The 21,901-nt window shown below is 37.3% G+C and overlaps 1 protein-coding gene across 3 annotated transcripts; it reads right to left on the reverse strand.

The window, feature by feature from the left end:
- Positions 1-133: 133 nt before the first annotated feature.
- On the reverse strand, positions 134-21,153 carry LOC125259841 (torsin-1A-like). Of its 3 annotated transcripts, none has more exons than XM_048177785.1 (5): positions 21,063-21,153; positions 8,805-9,070; positions 3,393-3,568; positions 3,116-3,249; positions 134-578 (listed from the first exon to the last, which is right to left on the reverse strand). In XM_048177785.1, exons 1-5 carry the CDS (start codon positions 21,136-21,138, stop codon positions 328-330), a joined length of 903 nt encoding a protein of 300 aa, XP_048033742.1. In that variant the 5' UTR covers positions 21,139-21,153; the 3' UTR covers positions 134-327. The 3 variants fall into 3 exon arrangements, with proteins under 3 accessions (XP_048033742.1, XP_048033741.1, XP_048033743.1); XM_048177784.1 differs by lacking the exon at positions 21,063-21,153 and adding an exon at positions 9,695-10,120; XM_048177786.1 differs by lacking the exon at positions 21,063-21,153 and adding an exon at positions 9,285-9,541.
- Positions 21,154-21,901: the final 748 nt, after the last annotated feature.

The following is a 21,901-nucleotide window of genomic DNA, read 5'->3' on the forward strand; positions in this document are numbered from 1 at the left end:
CTCTCTCTCTCTCAGACATTTAACATGGTATAGGCTTTTGCCATTACAAAAAACGCACTGGTGGTATCAAATGCAAAGGTCCAAGTTTCTTTCAAATTCGTGGACACAAAAGCCAAACAGACTGGACACTGTAGAAGGTCTAGATTAAAATTTTAATACAGAGACTCCAGACTCCAGATAGCAATGTAAATTGCAAATTTCAAATTTCAAAACTGAAATATTAATAAGTTGAAACAAAGAAGAGATGTAAGCTCATACTTCATTGCTGTTCAACTGTGTGTTTAAAAGTTAAAACAATAAATTGGACAAGTGCTGCAGTTCTTTCGTCTATTCATCAGTTTGTAGGACCAACTTCTGTCTGACAGACTTGCAGCCTTTAACAGAAAATATTTTCTCTTCTGCAGGGAAGAAGGGCATTTCTTTGGCCACTTTATCTGCCAGATCATCATCTCGGTTCATTTTCAGATGGACCATCTCAGTCAGGACACACTGACGCACATGCTTCAGCTCCAGAGGTAGGAAAGGAATATAGTGATCAACCAGATGATGATCTATGATACTGGAGTGCAGAAATCCACCTGTAGAAAAACACAATAAAAATGAAAGGAGGCAGACAACAATTGAAATAGCTGTAGGCTAAATACCACTGGCACCTCAGTGTATTGGGGTGTTTCTAGGATTTCATCCTCAATGAAAATGTAGCAAGAGACCATTCAGCATCACTATATTACCGGTACTATATAGTAAGTCAAAAGTAGCCTATACCGGTACTTATTAATTGGTATTAATTCAATAGAAAAATATTTAAATGATATAATGATACCAGTCTTTCTGCAGGACAGTTCAAATCGGTACACATGTAGGCCTGACTACCTTTTTCAAAAAAAAAAAAAAGTCATCATATCATTATTAACAAGTATCACTATTAACGAGATTCCAATTTACGATCTCAGCTAAAACTAATACTAGCCAAACTAATATAAAGGTCAAACATTAAAGACAAGTAAACAGTCAATAGTAAAATAAAAAGAATAAAAAATATTCAAGCAATAACTCAAATAAATACAAGAGAACAAAGATACAAATTAAACACTTTTAAATACACAGATACTATTAAAGCTACAGAAGTTATTTAGTTGAGCAGTGAGTGATTATCGTTTGTTGTTTGATTAACATTATTGAAACAGAAGTTATATAAGAAAATAAGTCAGAATTGCGAGTTTATATCTCAAAATTGTTAGTTTATAACTCGCAATTCTGACATTATACCTCGCAACTCTGACTTTATTGCAATTGTATATCAGTACTGCCCTGATTTCTCTTTCACAGCATCTCACGCTTGAATGGCTTAAAATCACTTGAAAGTTTAAACTGACAAGACTTAAAGGGGTGGTTCAATGCAATTTCACTTTTTTAACTTTAGTTAGTGTGTAATGTTGCTGCTTGAGCATAAACAGTATCTGCAAGTTACAGCGCTGAAAGTTTAATGCAAACGGAGATCTTGCCTTTTAAAGTTATGGCAGTTTAATGCCTACAAAAACGACCGGTTTGGACTACAACAAGCTTCTTCCTGGGTTGGTGACATCATAAACCCTGCAAAACACGCCCCCGGAAGAGTTGTGTACACTGGACGCGAGCGGTGCGACGCGTCAAAAGATAATAGAACCCATTATAATCTGTGATATTTTCTACACTGGATGCGGCGCTAAAGACAGCTTCCAGAATCTACACGAGTTCAATGCTGGATTTGCACAAAGGCTTTAACTGAAAGATGAAGCAGTTCCCATTTTAAAAGCAGAAGCTGCTGTTTATTGACTTCAAACTGTAAGTACGTATTATTGTTTGTATATGTCTTTTAAACTTATAGTTCTGTTGCTATTTTTGGTTGCATCAAGGACATATACAAAGAGCAACTCGTTTTTGCTTCGCTAGCCAGTTAGCTAAATTCTACAAACACCAACAAACGTCTATGTTCATAGACAAACAGTTATTCGTGCTATAAATTAAACGCTACCTTTACAAAAATGCGACTACTCAGTCATGTATTCGGCTACAGTAAAGCTTTAATCAGGATAAAATTGTATATTGAAAGCTAACAAACAGCTGTGACAGCATATATAAACACTTTGACACAAAAAAAAAAAAAAATGAAATACCATTCATAAACGTCCTTTAAAAGCCACGATTGCAGTGGTTCTGCTTGACCCTCTTTATCTGGGTCTGATTCGGCTCAATTTGATACAGCAATATAGATGCCATTATTTACATTTCCACCTAACTGCGTGGCGTTTCCAGACGCTTCAGCGAATCACGATACACTGGGCCCGCTACCAACCTGCTAACCAATCTGAGCACATTGCGTATTTCGGAGGGAGTGGCTTCATAGAAGCAGGAAGTCAAACGAGCTGTTCATATGACAGTGGAAACAGAGGTGTAGAATAAAGGTAAAATATATGAAAAATACAGTGTTTTCAAAAAAACGAAGCATTAAGACATGTTAAACTGCGCCCCAAAAACACAATCAAGCCTAGAAAAAAAACACTGAACCACCCCTTTAAAAACACGTGAAAATGATAAACTTTCTTGAGTAAGCACCACAGGCCTGATCATTCAGATAGGTGATTACAGTTTTAGGGGGGCTGAGATGACAGATAGGGGGACTTCTTCTTCTTCTATCACTTGTTTCTGTAAATTGCAATGTACACTACCAGCCTACACAAAAATTCAGATACTCAGAATTATGAACATATCTGTTTTTTATAAATTAATATTTTCAAATAATGACGATATATAAAACTATGTGAAAAACGTATTTAATAGGCTACTCAATGAAAAGATTAAACACTACTACAAGCCAAGTATACTTAGATTACTTAATTATACTTTTAAGTACATCTCGATCATAAAACTGAGTAAATGTATAGTCCAAATACTTAGACTTTCTGTCAGTGTAAGTCAAGTATACTTAAGTGCAGTCTATTTCGAAAGTCTATTTCTGAGAAGTACATAAAAAGTAGACTGAAAGTATACTTTCTTATTTTAGTTTAAAAGAAGTATACTAATAGCACACTTGTTATTTTTCATAAGGGTATTTAAATGATTTTTCAATACATACTGTTTTTATCATTGAAAATGTTTTGAAAGATTTTAGTCTCCAGTCCCTTGCTGTTCATCCTGATCTCTTCCCGATCTTTTCCTTCTTTCCAGAAATCCAGAGCCACTTTAGCAATCTCATTCCCACCTCCATTACTATAAATAAACACAGCTTAGTTAGGTCAATCTTAAGGGAGTAGAGGTATTTCATTATCACTTCATTTGAATTTTATATAGCTAATATGTTGCCTACAACTGCACTTGTGGAAATCTGAAAAACAAACCCATGAGAGCTTTACCTGAGAAAAATGAAGATTGCATTGTGGAATGACACTCCATCAACACGGGCATTGTAGTCCAGAAAGGCCTTTATGGTGTCGATCAGCTGTGGCTGCATCTTGTCCATTTCATCAAATATGAACATAGAGCGGGGAAAACTTGATACACTTTCATGAATCCACTGCTTTAGCTGTTCCTGAATATACAGAACATGCAAATCCCAGTTAGAAAAATTACTTCTGATATGTGCAATATTCCCACAGTCATTTTGCAAATATGTACATTATTTTTACTTTCATATTATAATTTTAAATATACAATATATACAAAATATACAAACCCGATTCCAAAAAAGTTGGGACACTGTACAAATTGTGAATAAAAAAGGAATACAATGATTTACAAATCTCATAAACTTATATTTTATTCACAGCAGAATATAGATAACATATCAAATGTTGAAAGTGAGACATTTTGAAATGTCATGCCAAATATTGGCTCATTTTGGATTTCATGAGAGATACACATTCCAAATAAGTTGGGACAGGTAGCAATAAGAGGCCGGAAAAGTTAAATGTACATATAAGGAACAGCTGGAGGACCAATTTGCAACTTATTAGGTCAATTGGCAACATGATTGGGTATAAAAAGAGCCTCTCAGAGTGGCAGTGTCTCTCAGAAGTCAAGATGGGCAGAGGATCACCAATTCCCCCAATGCTGTGGGGAAAAATAGTGGAGCAATATCAGAAAGGAGTTTCTCAGAGAAAAATTGCAAAGAGTTTGAAGTTATCATCGTCTACAGTGTATAATATCATCCAAAGATTCAGAGAATCTGGAACAATCTCTGTGCGTAAGGGTCAAGGCCGGAAAACCATACTGGATCTTCGGAGCCTTAGACGGCACTGCATCACATACAGGAATGCTACTGTAATGAAAATCCCAACATGGGCTCAGGAATACTTCCAGAAAACATTGTCTGCGAACACAATCCACTGTGCCATTCGCCGTTGCCGGCTAAAACTCTATAGGTCAAAACGAAGCCATATCTAAACATGATCCAGAAGCGCAGGCGTTTTCTCTGGGCCAAGGCTCATTTAAAATGGACTGTGGCAAAGTGGAAAACTGTTCTGTGGTCAGACAAATCAAAATTTGAAGTTCTTTTTGGAAAACTGGGACACCATGTCATCCGGACTAAAGAGGAAAAGGACGACCCAAGTTGTTATCAGCGCTCAGTTCAGAAGCCTGCATCTCTGATGGTATGGGGTTGCATGAGTGCGTGTGGCATGGGCAGCTTACACATCTGGAAAGGCACCATCAATGCTGAAAGGTATATCCAAGTTCTAGAACAACATATGCTCCCATCCAGTCGTCGTCTCTTTCAGGGAAGACCTTGCATTTTCCAACATGACAATGCCAGACCACATACTGCATCAATTACAACATCATGGCTGCGTAGAAGAAGGATCCGGGTACTGAAATGGCCAGCCTGCAGTCCAGATCTTTCACCCATAGAAAACATTTGGCGCATCATAAAGAGGAAGATGCGACAAAGAAGACCCAAGACAGTTGAGCAACTAGAAGCCTGGACAAGAATGGTCAACATTCCTATTCCTAAACTTGAGCAACTATTCCTCTGCTTGATGTTGATTCTCAACATCAAGATGGTGCTGCCCTGCAGGCGACATGGAGGAGAGTTCTCGCTGCTCATTACTTGTTTGTTTTTGCTGTACTTGTTCTTTTGTAAATTCAATCATTTGTGTGCGTATTATGCATTAAGTTGGTTTTGCGCGAGTATCGGCTGGGAAGGATCATGATTAAGATGGAGGAATACGGAACTGGTGATGGTGGCGTGGCTAATGATGACTAGCTGCGCCACGTTTGGAGTTACACATGGGCTGGCAGACTTCAGACCGCTGTTATACAGCAGAACGGAACTTCTGGATTTGCGGAGTTGTGGCAGGTTACCGTCGACAAACCTGATGAAAGATATACCTAAGGAGCTACTACGGCAACCGAGGCCTGCCCCGTGTCGTGCTAGGAAGCGGGGCAAGAGAGGCGGCATCAGGCAGCGTATCTGTAGAGCCAGCAAACTACCGTTGCCACCAGTGTTACTCTGCAATCCTCGCTCCCTGCGGAACAAGCTGGATGAGCTGCATACACAAGTTGGAGTTTGTTATGAGTATCGTGAGTCTGGATTGATGGTTTTTACTGAAACTTGGTTGTCCAATGAAGTACCAGACAGTTTAATACAAATTAATGGTTTTTCACATGTACGTCTGGATAGAGATGAGAACTCTGGTAAAAAGAGAGGTGGGGGAGTTTGTGTATATATTAACGAAAGCTGGTGTCGTAATTTTGCAATCAGAGACTGCATATGCAATCCTGATTTAGAATTACTGTTTATTACATTACGGCCATACTATTTACCAAGAGAATTCACGAACATTTTTATTTGCGCTGTGTATATTCCACCTAGTGGAAATACTAGTAGAGCAGCCAGTCAAATCACTGACTGTGTTCACAGGCATTTACAAAACAAGCCTGATGCACCTTTATTGATCCTTGGTGATTTTAATCAGTGTGGACTGGAGAGGGCTTTACCAGGGATTTTTCAATATGTAAAGTGTGGTACGAGGAAAGATAATACTCTTGATAAGTGCTATGGTAATATCAAGGATGCATATGTTGCTAAAGCCAAACCCCCCCTAGGTAATTCAGATCACAACGCTATCCATCTGCTCCCTACTTATCGATCAGTTTTTAAGTCCTGTAAACCAGCATCAAAGGTGGTAAACGTGTTGTCCAATGACAGTATAGAGGAGCTGAAAGGATGTTTTCTTTGTACTGACTGGGACATTTTTTATCAGGATGCGGATATGGATATGCTAACTGAATCAATCACTGCATACATCTCCTTTTGTGTGGACTCAATTATACCTCAAAAAGTTGTGAGGTCATATCCGAACAATAAACCGTACACAACATGGGGGATTAAGGATTCAATAAAATTGAAGAAAGTTGCCTTTAAGTCGGGGGACGTTGTGGGACTTAGGTCAGCACAAAAAGACCTTAACCGGCAACTGAGGTCAGCAAGGATGCAATATAAGGACCGGGCTGAACAACATCTGCTAAAATCTGACACAAAAGGACTGTGGAACTCAATTCGGGGAATGACCAATATGGCTCCAAAAAGGAAACCAATGGTGGCCTGCAACGAAAGTGAAAAAGTAAATGAACTGAATGAGTTTTATATGAGATTTGAGACTGATACTTTTAAAGAATGAAATGAAATATTAGGTAAAATAAATCATAACAGTTGTAATGATAGAATATTAATAGATTCGGATGCTGTTATGAGGGTTTTTAAAAACTTGCATTTTAACAAAGCAACAGGACCAGATGGAATGTCATGTTTTCTTTTAAAGACGTTTGCTGAGGAGCTCACACCAGCCTGGCATAGCCTCTTCCAGCTCTCACTTGATTCGCATAAAATACCAGAGCTCTGGAAAAAATCGATTATATTTCCAACTCCTAAAAATTCTTCTCCTCAGGATAATAACAACTATAGGCCGGTGGCCTTGACATCTAATGTCATGATATCTTTGGAAAAGATTGTTATAGGAGAGCTGCGAAGACAAGTGGAGCCATCTTTAGATCACTATCAGTTTGCTTATAAAAGTAACCGTGGTACCAATGATGCTATTTCAACATTAATGCATCTTGTTTTGAAGCATCTGGAAAGCCCAGTTGCCTATGCTAGGTTGCTTTTTATAGATTTTAGCTCTGCGTTTAATACGATTCAACCACATATTTTGTTGGAGAAACTATTTAATTTAAATGTTAATCCTTCTTTAATAAATTGGTATCATTCTTTCTTGATAAATAGGACACAACAAGTAAAAATCAACTCTGTGTTATCTGATGTGGCAGTAAGTAGCACAGGGGCCCCACAGGGATGCGTAAGTTCGCCCTTTCTTTTTACTTTATATACTAATGACTGTTCCAGTCATAAATTAAATCAATTTGTAGTGGAATTCTCAGATGATACAGTAATTGTGAACCTGGTAACAAAAGATTCCATCACGGAGGAGTATAAAGCAGCTGTGGAGGGGTTTAGAGGCTGGTGTGACGCTCATCACCTCCTGATCAATGTTAAAAAAACCGAAGAGGTTATTATAGATCCCAGATCAGTGGGTGACAGGAGCTCTGTTGTAATTTATGGTCAGGAGATTAAACAGGTGGCTTCTTACAAACATTTGGGAGTCCACATTGACAGTCCATCAGCGCCTACACTTTTTAAGAAGGTTAAGATTATTTGGAGTCAGTAGCAATATTATGCATATCTTTTACAAGGCTACAATTGAGTCTGTCTTGCGTTATGGAATTATTATTTGGTTTGGGAATTTGACGGTGAAGATGAGAGCTCAAATAAGCAATTTGGTAAAGGTTGCAGGAAAAATTATGGGAGTATGGACACTAAATTCTATACAAGATATTTTTGATACATCTATGATACAGCAGGTTAACAAGATTATACTGGACCCCTCACATGTATTGTACTCCGAGTATGCGTTGATGAACTCTGGAAGGAGATATAGGGTTCCTTTGTGCAAGCATAATCGTTATAAACATTCATTTGTCCAGTTGTTGATAAAAGTGCTTAATGATCAACTCTAGTATGGTAATCATGTATTAAATTTAATTATTTTTTATATAATAAGTATTTTTTAATGGGTATTTTAATAAGGAATTATCATGTTTGGAGTCAAGAGTTTTCATGAATTGACGTATGTACGGAATGTATGTTTGTGTATGTTGATGTGCAGCAGTTCTCTCACGCAAAACAAATTTCTCCTAAGGGAGACAATAAACGGTACCTTGACCTTGTCTCCTCAGTCCCCAGACGTTTGCAGACTGTTATAAAAAGAAGAGGGGATGCCACACAGTGGTAAACATGGCCTTGTCCCAACTTTTTGAGATGTGTTGATGCCATGAAATCAACTTATTTTTCCCTTAAAATGATAAATTTTCTCAGTTTAAACATTTGATATGTCATCTATGTTGTATTCTGAATAAAATATTGAAATTTGAAACTTCCACATCATTGCATTCTGTTTTTATTCACAATTTGTACAGTGTCCCAACTTTTTTGGAATCGGGTTTGTACTACGTTTTCAGTGTAGTAATGAATACTGGGTGAAAAATTGTCCGTTTAACAGAAACACAACTTCACTACTGTATAAAGTGAAAATACTGAAACTGTAATGACCAAAATCCTCAAGTTTCTGGCCAACTTTGAGTCAGAGAGTCCTGTGGGCCATCTTACATCTTAAAGCTAGAGCCTGACCATGGTAAAGAAGCAATCATTCGTTATAAATGCAATTGCTAGAGTCTAAGGCCAAGGCAAAAGGTACTACCACTTATTTACTTACGCTGTATAGGTCTGACTTTTCTTTGTGTGGGAAATGATGCTCAGATATATATGTGTGAACATGCTTGCTGTCTTCCCCTTTTTCATAAATATTTCTTGCGATGATTTTAGTGACATGATTTTTCCCAACTCCTGAAGTCCCATGGAAAGAGAGGACCAGCGGTTTGTTTGGTTTGCTGTCAGTCATAAATGATGTTACAGCTTTTAGTACAACATCAGACACAATGTGCTGCCCAAAGAGAGAGTCTCTTAAATCTGCCTCCAAACCTGAAAGATGTGAAGATATGTGAAGTCAAAGTTTGTTTGTAGCTTGCAATGATAATTTGTACTATAAACAAATAAATACAAATAACTCAGAAAGCAAAAAATAAATAAATAAATAAATAAAATTTCAACTGAATGTTGCATTTTTGTCTCAATACAATTAAATCACAAAAATTTACTATAGTACTATAAGCAAAATAAAACGTTTTGGAAATACCGTATATTTTTAGGCAGAATGTAGCCAGCTGGAAAAAAAAGTAAAACCAGCTCATGCAGGTTTGCAGGTTTCTGGACAAATTTATGTGTAAAAACTATTTGACGACATAGGCCCATATGTGTCACCAGGTTGAACGTAATGACGTGGAACGTGTTATCAACGTCATAATCACAGTTTGGGAATGAAAACTTAAGTTTAAACCAGTCGTTATGTAGGCTATATAAACAATTTTCCACAACTCTTTCACGGAAAAAATAATAATAATAATACAACGTAGGCTAGTTGTGTTTGTTGGTAAGTTATTCGACATAGCCTATCCAACAGCCTATCTTTTGGAAACAAATTAAACATTTGATATTTAACCATAAATCGTCAAAACACCCGATGCGAAATTTTGCAGTTTTACTCACGTTTAGGGTCAAAAGGCAGCAAACCGTCCCGTTCAATAAACGTGTAAACCACATATGATGCAGCAGCCGCGAGCACATCCAGAAAACATGAAGATAATGTAATATTAGACACCAGCAATAAAACTATAAACAAATGCCGCGCTTTCATTGTGAAAGCGAATCATCCAGCCCTTTTCCAGTCTCGGTTTCGTTTGTAAGTAACTCGGAGGGAGAACTAGACGGAAGAGACGTAAATCGCACTCCTTCAGCAAACTTGTTTGATTTAACCCTTAATATAGCCCAGTCTTAGATTACGCTGCCATATGGCAAACGCTCAACAATTTACCGACTACAAGGAAGTAAACACGCTTTTCTTGTTTTACCAGTTCTCAGTATGCGGACATCAACTCGCTGTAACCATGACCACCACCAGTGGCGCCCCTAGAAAATTTTAATAGGGGTGGCCAGACGAGGCCACAGCAATTCTTGGGGTGGCAAAAAAAAAAAAAAAAAAAAAAAAAAAAAAAAAAAATATATATATATATATACATATATATATACATATATATGTGTGTGTATATACATATACATACATGCAAAATCAATTGGTAGTTATTAATAGAATAATGAGGACACAAACCTTTACATTCAGTCGCGTTCGGTCCCATTTATTTGCATACACATACCTACACCGTTTTAGTCCAAAAGTGTGCACATTTGTAGAAATACACATTTACCTCAGATTGCATTATGGTTTCATAATTACCGAGGTCATAAAATATAGTTTGCTAGGGGGGTTCGGGGGCATGCTCCCCCGTGAAAATTTAGATTTATCTGGTGTACATATGTGCATTTTTAAGACGTTTTAAGGCCAACAAATTGGATAACAATAGCTTTAAAACCATGTCAACAAATACATGCATTCAGTTTTGAGGCAGCTTTAATCGCATGTGTGGTAATTTCATGACTTAACTTACAACAGAGCAATGACGGTCATTGCTCGTATTCTTTTGGGCTTTATTTAAGCTACAATAAAGTAATTATGCAGCGCGCCGGCACATTTGCGCATGCAATAGCCTACTTGAGTGCGCGCCGCGAGCACAGAATAACGGCTGATTGGACCTGTTCATTTTTCTGAATTTTACTGACATAGTCTGACAATATCTCATCTGACCGCAGTTCACTGTTGTTCAACTGAAGCTCCCTCGTCGTCACTTGTAACCTATCTTTTCCAATTTTCATTGATTCAACTTATTCGTTCAAAAAGCTGATTCATTCAGTAAACAGTGCTATTTGTTGCTCAGGGACGCAATACAATTCTCTGGATTTGATCTGAACTATATTCGTTGGCGAAATTGTGCAGAAACAGGCAATGATGTCTAAAATGTAAACATGAATAAAATTTATATAACATTTGTTATGCTGATATCTGGAGAAAAACGGCACTCTTCATGTGATATTAACACAGTGAAAGCGTGCACTCTAAATGCGCACCGACACCTACAAGACAACATCACATACAGGGATGTCAGATCGATTGTACATCGTTAAAACAACAATTATGATAAAATCGTAGACTAAATATATCGCACACCCCTACCCTACCCTCTTCACAGTATAAATAACATTTGAAATTCAGGTCTGTAGACATTACTATTTAGACTCTTGGTGGCAGTAAAACAGCTACTCTGGTGGCGTCAGTCAATCTATCTTTTTTGGTGGCATTTTATTTTCTTTCACTTCATGAACTTGTGAATTTACATTATGCATTTAAATTAATAGTACCCAATGCAAAATTATACTGGGGTGGCCACAGGGGTGGCCAGAGTTTATGTAGGGGTGGCCGTGGCCACCCCTGGCCACCCCTTGGGGGCGCCCCTGACCACCACTACAGAAATACTTTATGTGCTTCTTAAATAAATAAATAAGCAAGCTAATAAAATAAAGACAACTAGGCTATCACATCGTATGTTAATAGATAAACAAGTGTGTAAATAAATGCCAACATTTCTAATAAATAGCCTACCTACATAATAGCTTGGCGAATTAAAAATTGAATTTACCTTGGCATAGTTGAATAACAAGAGTTCAGTACATGGAAAAGACATACATTGAGTCTCAAACTCCATTGTTTCCTCCTTCTTATATAAATCTCATTTGTATAAAAGACCGAAGAACAGGCGAATCTCAACATAATACCGTCTGTTACGTAACAGTCGGGGTGTACGCCCCCAATATTTGCATAATGCCAGCCCATGATTCCAACATTATGAAAGGCATTAGACAAGGGCAGCCAGTAACGTCTGGATCTGTGCACAGCTGAATCATCAGACTAAGTAAGCAAGCAATAACAACAGCGAAAAATGGCAGATGGAGCAATAATAACTCACATGATCCATGATATCATGATATTTTTAGTGATATTTGTAAATTGTCTTTCTAAATGTTTCATTAGCATGTTGCTAATGTAGGCTACTGTTGGTTAAAGTTACCATCGTTTATTACTGTATTCACGGAGACAAGAGCCGTCGCTATTTTCATTTTTAAACACTTGCAGTCTGTATAATTCATAAACACAACTTAATTCTTTATAAATCTCTCCAACAGTGTGTAATGTTAGCTTTAGCCACGGAGCACCATCAAACTCATACAGAATCAAATGTAAACACCCAAATAAACACTGTACTTACGCGATTAGACATGTTGCATGACGAACACTTTGTGAAGTTCCATTTTGAGGGTTATATTAGCTGTGTGAACTTTGTTTATGCTGTTCAAGGCAAGCGCGAGCTCCGTGGGCGGAGAGCATGAGAATTTAAAGGGGCCTCAGCATAAATCGGCTCATATAGACCCCTTAAAAGTTTGTAAACATTGCAACGTTTCCTGGTGGGCGGGGCTTAGCTGGAGGCAAAAAGAGAGACACTGGACTCAATGTTGACAAGCCTAAGCTAGCATGTTTTAGGAGGGATTTATTAAACATAGATGCAGAAGAAGGTTCAGAACTGTCCGAATATGTACAGTCACTGACTCTGTGGGACCGTGACAGCTATTTCTGTAAATTAACTTAAGTTTTGGATATTTCCTAGACAACATATGAATTACTTTCAGGTGGTTCGGGGAATTTTGTTAAGGCTTATTGTCTAATGTAACCTAACGCTGGGCTAACTATGATTATGGCTAGCAATGTGGATTATTTTAAGAGACCATTCAAAGGATGGCACACACATCTATCGCTGTATGTTTGTTTAACATTTAAGGTAGCTAGTGCGCTGAAAGTTGGCGACATTTCACCTATAAAACAGAAACCTGCTGATTTGTACTAGATAAAACCAACACACCATTACATATGCATCGATTATTTTACCTGATATGAAGTGTGCACTGCAAACACGAGTATTATTTATGATCGTCTCCGTCCAGTCTGTACGCCGTATTGCATTCAACCACAATTATCTTTTTGATTTCTGTGAAGGAATGTCTGTCGGGATCTGGTAAAACTTTAGTTTTGAACCAAAAGTCCTGTTCCTTCTATTCTGGCAGCCAAAAACACAAGAAGACGATATTTTAAAGTCAAAACCTCAAACTTTTAGCGTGCCTGCTATGAGTTCTTATTTATGTTTTGCCTCCAGCTAGAGTGGTGACGTCACAGTGACGTAGGCGATTAAGGGGTCTATTTAATGATGCCCCAAAATAGGCAGGTAAAAAAATTAATTAAAAAAAATCTATGGGGTATTTTGAGCTGAAACTTCACAGACACATTCAGGGAACACCTTAGACTTATATTACATCTTTTAAAAATAAGTTCTACGGCACCTTTACCAATATGAAGGGTAAAGATAAATGTGTAAATAAGTTCAGAATTATGATCAGAAAATATTTGGAATATATAAATAAAAATAATGGAATATGGGACAGGTGAGCATTGAGCAATATGACCATTCTATCTGTAATATGAGAAATTTTATTTCACAACAATTATTTTTATATTAAATAAGAAATTTACAAACAATACGACAAATACAATAGAGATACAAATTAAATACACTTGTTTTTCAGATACAGTAGGTTTATTTACCATGTATACATTTATTTAAAATATTTTGTTGTTTGATTAACATTAATAACAAACAAATATTTAATTAGGCTACTGTCCCTTTAAGAGTGAATTCATGGATGTAATATACTGACACATATCCGGTTTTCACTCACCTGTTTACGTCCACTTAAGCCATAACCGAATGTATTTACATGAGATACTCCACACGATGGACATTTTGGCAACTATGTGTGCATTTGACCATTCAGGCGCAAGTCAAGTCAAGTCACCTTTATTTATATAGCGCTTTTTACAATGCAGATTGTATCAAAGCAGCTTTACATTGATAACTAAGGAGAACTGATTGCGTGCAAGGAAAGAGAGAGCGCGTGCGCAAGAGAGGCCCTGTCCCAAATGGCATCCTAAACCCTCACAGTCTTCCTCTGAGTCCACACCCTTATGTGACGTAACGTAACTTTGACTTCCAGGTAAAGTCCTCTGTGTAGCTCACAGTGGCCCTGTCCCAAATGGCACCCTAAACACTCAAGGCCTTCCTACGAGTCCGCACTTTCGTGACGTAACGTCACTTTGACTGTCGGGAAGAAGTCTGCTGCGGAGCGCGCACCAGTACAGGCTCAGCAAAACTGTTCTTGTTGCTTAACAACTGTTACAGCTGCAGTTGACGAGCGGCGTTCCCTTTCGAAGTGGAACTTTGACACTGCGTCTTGGTGTTGACGCAATGGGGAATGCCATCAGTGTGACCGGTGTCTGAAGCACCCATATTAATTGGCAGAGGGCAGTCCATGACGTCACACGCTGGGTTACATGTCATCACCTTTTTGTCTTCAGGAGCTGCTTTGTTTCTGTAAGATAAGAATCTGCTGGATGGCTCTCTCTTGAGGGATGAGAGTTGAGTGTCTGCACCATACCAGTTCAGGTCCCGCGGCTGCTGAGGCGGCAGGGCAGGATTGATCATGTGGAGAAGTCCCTTTTGGAATTCTCCTGCTTGCTCTGTTGCTATCATATCGGTTGAGGAAGCTGCTCTGCGGCCTCTTACGACCTGCAGGTGCGAGTTACTTCCAAAATCTTGTAGGACTAAAGAATGTGGACCCAAAATATAAATACACTGGACACATATATAGAGACTTCAATCCTCTAGCAATGTAACTTATCAAAGACTTAAATATTAATAAGTTAAAACAAAGGAAAGATGTAAGGTCATACTTCATTGCTGTTCAAATGTGTCTAAAAGTTAAAACAATAAATTGGATAATAAGTGCTGCTAAAATTGTTTATCAATACAGCGCCAACTTCTGTCTGATTGACCTGCAGCCTTTAACTGAAAAGATTTTCTCTTTTTCAGGGAAGAAGGGCATTTCTCTTGCCACTTTATCTGCCAGATCAATGTTTCTGTTCTTGTTCAAATGCATCATCTCAACCAGAACACACAAACGCACATGCTCCAGCTCCAGAGGTAGGAAAGGAATATAATGATCAATCAGATGATGATCTATGATACTGGAGTGTGAGAATCCACCTGCTGAACAGACATACACCAAAAAATTAAAGAATTATATTTCTTGAGGAACATAATTAATGTATATAATATAAGAATAACCACATATTCAGGAATAGATTAAATGTAATTATTTAAAGGTGCTACAGAGGATGTTTTGTTTTATACAATTACTTTTTATACATTACTTGAAACTGTCCTTACTAACTGATAAAAGACTATTTATTAGGTGCACTGAAAGGAATATTATTAATATACATCATCTGTGCACGAGGTAGGGCCTTAAAAACATCAGCCAATCGCGTAAACGATTGGCCCTCTGGCTTGTCAATCACTGCCATGACGTTCCTTGTGAGAGACGAGCGCGGCTGCGCGCTCCAGTAACTTTCCACACTCTACAGGCGCCGCATGCAATGTTTTTGTCAGGAGACAGGAGTAACAACTGCAGATTATGAGTTACCTGCGGTGAGTCCGACATAATGAATCCACTAACACGACACAGCGAATGCCGGTGGTAAACACTCGTGTTCCAATACTCGTGCACGAGTTTTGGGAGGCGTTCCCTCGAAATGAGCTGTGAAGGAGGGGGTTGTTCTTACGCATGCGCTCATTTCAAAAACTCAGTAACAGTCTTTGGTTTCTCAGTCGACGAAAACATCCTCTGTAGCACCTTTAAGAACCAACATTAATAAAACCAGTATGGGCTATACAGTCAAAGAAAAATGTATTCAGACACCTTGAACATTTCATTCATTCATTCAGTTTATTCACTTTAGTTTAAAAAAATGGTAATAAAATATGACAAGATCTCAGAGTTAAACTGTGTCAGAAAAAAATTAATCTTAATTATGTCAGATAAGACTTAAGCAAAACATGGTCAGGTCAAAGTGTCTGAATAATATTTGGTTCCAAATGTATCATCAGTTTTACTGGTATTCCACTGTATGAAGAATTTTTAGGTATAATATGTCACAGTTTACTTTATTTTGCTATCCTCACTTACATAAATGAACTATAGTGTCCTGCACCCACTAGTAAAAAAAATAAAAATAATAATAAATAAATATATATATATATATATATATATATATATATATATATATATATAGTGTCTGAATAATTGACTGTAATGTTTGACAAAATACATGCATTATTTGTTACTGCAACTCATGTAGTCTAAACACATATGCACTTAAAAAATCACACACTTTTCCCATTCATAATGCTTTGAGAGATTTTAATCTCCAGTTCCTTGCTGTTCATCGTGATCTCTTCCCGACTTCTGCCTTCTCTCATGAAATCCAGAGCCACTTTAGTAATCTCATTCCCACCTGCATTACTATAAATATGGGTAAACATTAGGGGCCAAGGGTAATAGAGAGGCAGAGACCAAAAATATTTCTGCATACACTTAGTTCTTAAACAGCAGCAGCAAAACAGCCCGTTTAAATTTCAAGTGCATTTGTCAGGTTGTGTAAATGACAACTGTAATAACTACTACTTTTGCACTGATGCCTTTATAGCACAACAACTGGGTGACGATGTTACATTTACCACTCAACATCACACATAACTTATCATGGACTGCGTTGCTATTTTGGGAGAGTGGTGGAATTTACATTTTGTGTTGCCTTACTAATATGTAATTTAGTAATATGTAAGTTCATTTACCCGAGAAAAATGAAGATTGCATTGCGGAATGACACTCCATCTACACGGGAATTGTAGTCTAGAAAAGGTTTTATGACATCAATCAGCTGAGGATGCATCTTGTCCATTTCATCAAATATGAACATGGAACGGGGAAAACTTGATACATTTCCACGAATCCACTGCTTTAGATTTTCCTGAAGAACATGCCAATGTCAGATCAATAGACTTCTTCTATATTTTCAACACTCCCACAGGCACATTATTTATTAATATTATTATATTTAAACCATTTTGTAACACCTAGTTGCCAAGCATTATACTGTATGAACCTACAACATTTTAACCCGATACCATGCATCGGTTGAAAATATTGTAGGTTCATACAATATAATCTATTAAATCATTGTACTATCAGCTGTTCACTTCCTAAGTCTTTTTCCTTTTTTTTTTTTAAATGGCCCCACTCATAATGGCAAAATACAAAGTTGGACAGAACTAAATATGCTAATTGTTTATTTTCAGATACAAATCCTAAACTTCATATTGTTCCAAACCCATTTGTTTTGTCTGTTTTGTATAATGCAAAACTGGCAGCCCCAGTCACCATTGACACTGAAAGGATTATGCACATGAATGGTGACTAATGTGTCAATCATATTCTACCAAACAATTAATTTTTTCACTGAAAAAAATAGTGATTCAGTATTGTTTTTTCCTTATTATTTTTAAGCAAAATCCTCACTAAATTGTGTTGGATTTATGCTTAAAGGATTAGAGGACTGTAATTTCAACCTTCCACCATTTGGAGGCCATTGAAGTCCACTATAAGGAGAATAATCCTGGAATGTTTTCATCAAAAACCTTCATTTCTTTTCTTCTGAAGAAAGAAAGACATGAACATCTTGGATGACATGGAGGTGAGTAAATTATCAGGAAATTTTTATTTGAAAGTGGACTATTGTTACAGATCCTCATGTTTCTGTCTGCCCCTGTGACCTAGTTTCCCCGTTCTGTCAATTAGTTCATTTGATTCACCTGTGTCTTGTTAATCATCTCATCACCTTGTTTAGTCCCTTTGTTAAGGTGCGTTCACGCGGCCTCGTAATTCCTGTAGTTACGAGATTCTAGCTTGTAAAATGCGTTCACGTCCTCGTAGAGATCGTAATTACAGCTTGTAAGCTGGGAGTTTTCTGAAAGCTCCCACATGTACCACGTGGCCGCTGTACCACCTGACCGCTGTAGATTCATTTAGGCGTTGATAGTGATGCCATGGAAACGCTTAATTCCCAGTCAAAGGACGTGAACAGCTCCGAATATAACGTCACGTGTTGCCATTTCAAGATACCGGTAAATACGAGGTGACGTGAAGGCAGCTTTAGTCCCTTGTATATATACCCTGTGTTTCTAGTCTTGTGTTGTCCGGTATCGTTTATATTATGTTGGTGTATGTTCCATTGGATTCCTGTTTCTCCTCAAGTAAAGACTTATATTCACTCTATCTCCTCGTTGTGTGCGTTGTATACCAGCAAACGTAACAACTATAACTTAAACGAAAAAAAAATGTTTGGGTTAAGAAATTTGATGAAATACTTTCTGTAAAGAATCAATCAAGGGCTTGACCTGCTCTGGAGACAATTCTATTGACAAAACACTCGTAACAGCATGCTACATATTCAAAACTATCTTAGTGAAATATGTGTTATTTACTTACTCTGTATGAGTCTAACTTTTCTTTGTGTGGGAAATGGTATGTAGATATATACTTGTGAACATGATCGCTGTCTTCCCCTTTCTCGTACAAATTTCTTGCAATGATTTTAGCGACATGATTTTTCCCAACTCCTGTACTCCCATGGAAAGAGAGGACCAGCGGTTTGTTTGGTTTGCTGTCAGCCATAAATGCTGATACAGCTTTTAATACAACATCAGATGCGATGTGCTGCCCAAAGAGAAAGTCTCTTAAATCTGCCTCCAAACCTGAAAGATGTTAAGATATGTGAAGTCAAAGTTTGTTTGTAGCTTGCAATAATAATTTGTACTATAAACAAATAACTCGGAAATCAAAAAATCATTTCAATAGAAGATTGTTGGATTTTTGTCTCAGTACAGTGAAATCACACCTGAAATAAGAACAAACACTTACTAGAAGCAAAATAAAATGTTGTGAAAATGCCAGACTGTAGCCAGCTGAAAAAGTTAAAGGGATACTTCAGGATTTAGCATTAAGCTTTGTATTAGTAGAATACCACTAGTATTTTCGAATTACCATGCTTTCTCCCTTCATATCAGCCCGAGATGAGAGATTTATGCATTTTTATTCTGTAAAAAAGCCTCCGATGAGCCATCGGAGGCTTTTTTGGCCAGAGGCTTAAAACTACAGCCAGTAATAGCAGGTAGTTCCGCATTTTTTCACCACGCCCATATGGGGTTTCACTAACGCAGCAGACGCGATTGGAGTCTGAAATGACAAGTTCAATAACGTTACATAATATTTCAAGCAACTGAAGTTATTCTGAAGTGAAAAAATGTGGGTTTTTCGTTGCCCAAATAAGAAGGCAATACCTCTAACATATGCGCGTTTGAGGTTACTCACGGACATAGATCAAAGATTTTATCAAAAGTGGGTGTCAATTATATTTTTAAGCTTACAGTAATTAGCATTATTTTGTTATAGTCTGCACTACATCAGTGGTTCATCTCGCAAATGTATCGGTCTCTGCAGTCATCTCAACCAATACAGCAACAGGCTTTTGTGGTAACGTTAGCATAAATAGATAAATAGACTAACTCAGTTTTACAGAACAGTGGCTTTACTTTGATAACAGTCAACTTAGACAATTACATATAAGTTGCATATATCTAACGTTACTTTGCTAAGTTTGCAGTTTTACTGCTACCTACAACACTACATATGGGCTACTGTGTTATCAGAAATAGAGTCTAGTATCAGCGAGTCTTAGGCGAATACGCTTAGTACCAGATGGCCCAGGCTGTTCGTCCTCTGGGAAAGTGAATATCGATGGTATCGCGGTGTCCTTCAGAATGGTTCTCTTCATTGCAAGGATATTTGGTTCGTAGTCCTCGTGCTTGAAATGGAGACTACATATTCTGCAGTTTTTTTAGGTTTTCTATAACGGTGTCATCTCCAAACTTCAGGTGTTTGATGGCCCGCAGCCACTGTTTACATTGCTCCAAATCTTTAATCGGAAAATGATGGAAACTTACTTGTCCTTTCCTGGTTTTGGGTGTACAAAGCAATTTAGCACCATTTCGCTGTAAATGTATGAACTAACTCACGATTTATAGAATTAATATGTAACAAAGCAAGCCTAGTTGTTTGAATTTTCCTGGTAATGCCGCCTGTAACCGATAGGCGTGGTTTGGGCGTGGCCTCGCAATGGCAGCAAAACAAGTGCATTCTGGGAGTTGTTGTCTTTCATCCACATTAGTCAAAAATACATTTTCTGCCTTTTCTCAGTCTAGAAAGCTCCAAATTCAAAAATAATTTCACATTTCTACTACATAAATGACCAATTTTAAATACACATTCATCTTTCCATGGGTGAAGTACCCCTTTAAACCAGTTCATGCAGGTTTGCAGGTTTCTGGACAAATTTCTCAAAACCAGAGCAGCACACCAAAAAAATCTGACATGACATATTTTCTAAGGTTTTCTGATAATACCACATGAAAATTATTTCTTACAACTTCTAAAATGGTGTAAAAATATGAAAGGAATTTTATGTAACCTTTAGAATAAAAAAATGGATGTAATTCAGAAAGGGAATTATGACGAAAAAACACTGGAATGTCATTTAATTTCTATCCTTCTCCCTTTCTTTCATTAATGCTATTTTTATTCAAATGTATGTGGTAAAAACTATTATGTGGCAGCAGATTGAATGTAATGACGTGGGAGCATGTTATCACGTCATAACCACATTTTGGGAATAAAAAATTACATCTGAACCCGTCTACAAAGTATATAGAGGATTAAAATTTACCACAACCCTTTCACGACAGAAAAAAAGGAAGAAAAGAAAAGAAAAAAATACAACATTGTGCTTGTAGGGAAGTTATTTGACATATTCAACAGCCTACCGGTTGGAAACAAAGGAAACTTTTGACATTTGAAACATTAAATATATCGTCAAAACAATCCGTTATTTTGCGGTTTTACTCACGTTTAGGGTCAAACGGCAGCAAATCATTCCGTTCAATAAATGTGTAAACCACATGAGATGCAGCAGCCGCGAGCATTTCCAGAAAACATGACGATAATGTAATATTAGACACCAGAAATAAAACTATTAAAACATGTCGAGCTTTCATTATAAGCGAATTATCCAAGCCTCTTTCAGTCTCGGGTTTTGTTTTCTGAAGGAACTCGGTGGGGAACAGATTGATTTAGAGACATAAACTGAACTCCTTCAGAAAATATTTCTTAACAGCATTTACTGACTACAAGCAAGAAAACAGGCTTTTCTTGTTTTTCCTGTTCAAGTCACGTACACCGTAAAAAAAATCCCGTTGTTTCTACGGAAAAATACCGGCAGCTGTGGTTACCAGAACAATACTGTAAAAATGACATCAAACCGTACGGAGTTACATGTGAATTTTACATTTTAAATATGTATATTTAACATTGGATTTCAGTACACTGTAAAAAAAATCCCAGTAAAATTTACGGTAAAATAACGTATTTCATTAACTGATATAATGTTAATTTACCAACCTAATGAAGTACTAATATCTGTTTTGTATCTTTATAATACACTGACAGTCACCAAACACAGTGGTGATGAGAGTCACATGATGAATCAAAGTTCATCACAAGCAGCTTTTCCACAAGCTGAGAAACACAATACTAATATATAGAAAGTGCACACAGTGTCATTCACACACACACTAAACACCATCATGGTAACATGCATGAAATTTTAAAAATGCAATAAACATTAATTTAACAACATTAGATGTAACATAAAACCCTAATGTACATAACTGATTAGAAAAAAATGAG

This window comes from Megalobrama amblycephala, linkage group LG24 (genome assembly GCF_018812025.1).
Source record: "Megalobrama amblycephala isolate DHTTF-2021 linkage group LG24, ASM1881202v1, whole genome shotgun sequence".
NCBI lineage: Eukaryota > Metazoa > Chordata > Actinopteri > Cypriniformes > Xenocyprididae > Megalobrama > Megalobrama amblycephala.